This window comes from Nerophis ophidion, linkage group LG11 (assembly GCF_033978795.1).
Source record: "Nerophis ophidion isolate RoL-2023_Sa linkage group LG11, RoL_Noph_v1.0, whole genome shotgun sequence".
Taxonomy (NCBI): Eukaryota; Metazoa; Chordata; class Actinopteri; order Syngnathiformes; family Syngnathidae; genus Nerophis; species Nerophis ophidion.
Genome location: NC_084621.1, coordinates 69,159,867 through 69,162,366, shown reverse-complemented (window position 1 = coordinate 69,162,366; position 2,500 = coordinate 69,159,867). Strand labels below are relative to the sequence as shown.

At 42.2% G+C, this 2,500-nt stretch overlaps 1 protein-coding gene across 1 annotated transcript in view; it reads right to left on the bottom strand.

Annotated features, from left to right (window-relative positions):
• Positions 1-2,500, bottom strand: part of LOC133562399 (lamin-A-like) — a 58,189-nt gene that overhangs the window by 17,778 nt on the left and 37,911 nt on the right. The window contains exons 4-5 of the mRNA XM_061916578.1: positions 1,848-1,973; positions 1,578-1,748 (exon numbers count right to left, since the gene is read on the bottom strand). Coding sequence (XP_061772562.1) covers positions 1,578-1,748; positions 1,848-1,973 — 297 coding nt within the window. The remainder of the gene's footprint in view (positions 1-1,577; positions 1,749-1,847; positions 1,974-2,500) is intronic.

The following is a 2,500-nucleotide window of genomic DNA, read 5'->3' as shown; positions in this document are numbered from 1 at the left end:
GCGTCCTCTGCGCACGCGTCCTCTGCGCACGCGTCCTCTGCACACGCGTCCTCTACGCACACGTGTCCTCTACGCACACGTGTCCTCTACGCACACGTGTCCTCTACGCACACGTGTCCTCTACGCACACGTGTCCTCTACGCACACGCGTCCTCTGCACACGCGTCCTCTACGCACACGTGTCCTCTACGCACACGCGTCCTCTGCACACGCGTCCTCTGCACACGCGTCCTCTGCACACGCCAAATCTAGTCTGTGCACAAAATCTAATAAAAAGATAAGCGCATAACAGTGTGCACGCCTGCCGTCGCTCACATGTGCACCACTGAAGGCTTGAGGAGTTTTGCTGTTTGCTCACACATATGAAAAATTGGAGGGAAAATTGTACATAGGGATTTTTTTTGTCATGCTTTTTTAATAAAGAGTAGTAAGTAAATAATGTGGAATAGTAAGTAAATCATGTAGAGTAGTAAGTAAATCATGTAGAGTAGTAAGTAAATAATGTAGAGTAGTAAGTAAATCATGTAGAGTAGTAAGTAAATCATGTAGAGTAGTAAGTAAATCATGTAGAGTAGTAAGTAAATAATGTAGAGTAGTAAGTAAATCATGTAGAGTAGTAAGTAAATCATGTAGAGTAGTAAGTAAATAATGTAGAGTAGTAAGTAAATAATGTAGAGTAGTAAGTAAATCATGTAGAGTAGTAAGTAAATAATGTAGAGTAGTAAGTAAATCATGTAGAGTAGTAAGTAAATCATGTAGAGTAGTAAGTAAATCATGTAGAGTAGTAAGTAAATAATGTAGAGTAGTAAGTAAATAATGTAGAGTAGTAAGTAAATAATGTAGAGTAGTAAGTAAATAATGTAGAGTAGTAAGTAAATAATGTAGAGTAGTAAGTAAATAATGTAGAGTAGTAAGTAAATAATGTAGAGTAGTAAGTAAATAATGTAGAGTAGTAAGTAAATAATGTAGAGTAGTAAGTAAATCATGTAGAGTAGTAAGTAAATAATGTAGAGTAGTAAGTAAATCATGTAGAGTAGTAAGTAAATAATGTAGAGTAGTAAGTAAATCATGTAGAGTAGTAAGTAAATCATGTAGAGTAGTAAGTAAATCATGTAGAGTAGTAAGTAAATAATGTAGAGTAGTAAGTAAATAATGTAGAGTAGTAAGTAAATAATGTAGAGTAGTAAGTAAATAATGTAGAGTAGTAAGTAAATAATGTAGAGTAGTAAGTAAATAATGTAGAGTAGTAAGTAAATCATGTAGAGTAGTAAGTAAATAATGTAGAGTAGTAAGTAAATAATGTAGAGTAGTAAGTAAATCATGTAGAGTAGTAAGTAAATAATGTAGAGTAGTAAGTAAATAATGTAGAGTAGTAAGTAAATCATGTAGAGTAGTAAGTAAATAATGTAGAGTAGTAAGTAAATAATGTAGAGTAGTAAGTAAATAATGTAGAGTAGTAAGTAAATAATGTAGAGTAATAAGAAGACAATATGACAGCAAGATGTGAAAGTAACAGCAATGTTAAAGAAAAGTGCGGAGGATGCAAAAAGAAAAATAGGTTTGAGGCGGTGGACTACCTTGGAGTTGAAGGTCTTCTCCAGCTCGGCCTTGTAGAAGCCCACCTGCTCCTCGTGCTGCGCCCTCAGCTCGCCCAGCGCCTCCGCCAGCTTGCTCTCAAACTCAAACTGCCGCCCGCCGTCCACGTCCACCACGCGCGACTCGTAGCGCCGCTTGGACTCGCGCAGTTCCTGCAAGCGTCAGACGGCAAAGAAAGGTGTGGCGTCCGAGGCGACAGGCAGGCAGGTGACTTGTGTCAGGCAGGCAGGTGACTTGTGTTGGGCGCTCACCTCGTTGTAGATGCTCTTCTGGAACTCCAGCTCCTCCTTCAGCGTCTGCAGCCGGTTCTCAGCATCCACCCGCCTCAGCATCTCGTCATGAAGCTGCCTCTTGGCGTCCGCCAGGGACAAGTCCAACTGCGGGACCACAAGGTTTGGGACTTGAAAAACAAACTTTGACAGTTTGACCCTGGAACCGATTCTTTGCTTTCCCGCTATTTGCTTTGGGAAGAAACAGCAAATCTGTCACCAGATGCTGTTTGCACTGGACTTGTGGGCTCTTGTAGTACCGCACCTTGGCCAGCAGGTGGAGCACTTGGCTAACATTGTCTTCATTGAGCAGAGCATCAGTGTGTCAGCTGCAAGCACGTTTACCTGCAAGCACGTTTACCTGCAGGCACGTTTACCTGCAGGCACGTTTACCTGCAGGCACGTTTACCTGCAGGCACGTTTACCTGCAGGCACGTTTACCTGCAGGCACGTTTACCTGCAGGCACGTTTACCTGCAGGCACGTTTACCTGCAAGCACGTTTACCTGGAAGCACGTTTACCTGCAGGCACGTTTACCTGCAAGCACGTTTACCTGCAAGCACGTTTACCTGCAGGCACGTTTACCTGCAGGCACGTTTACCTGCAGGCACGTTTACCTGCAGGCACGTTTACCT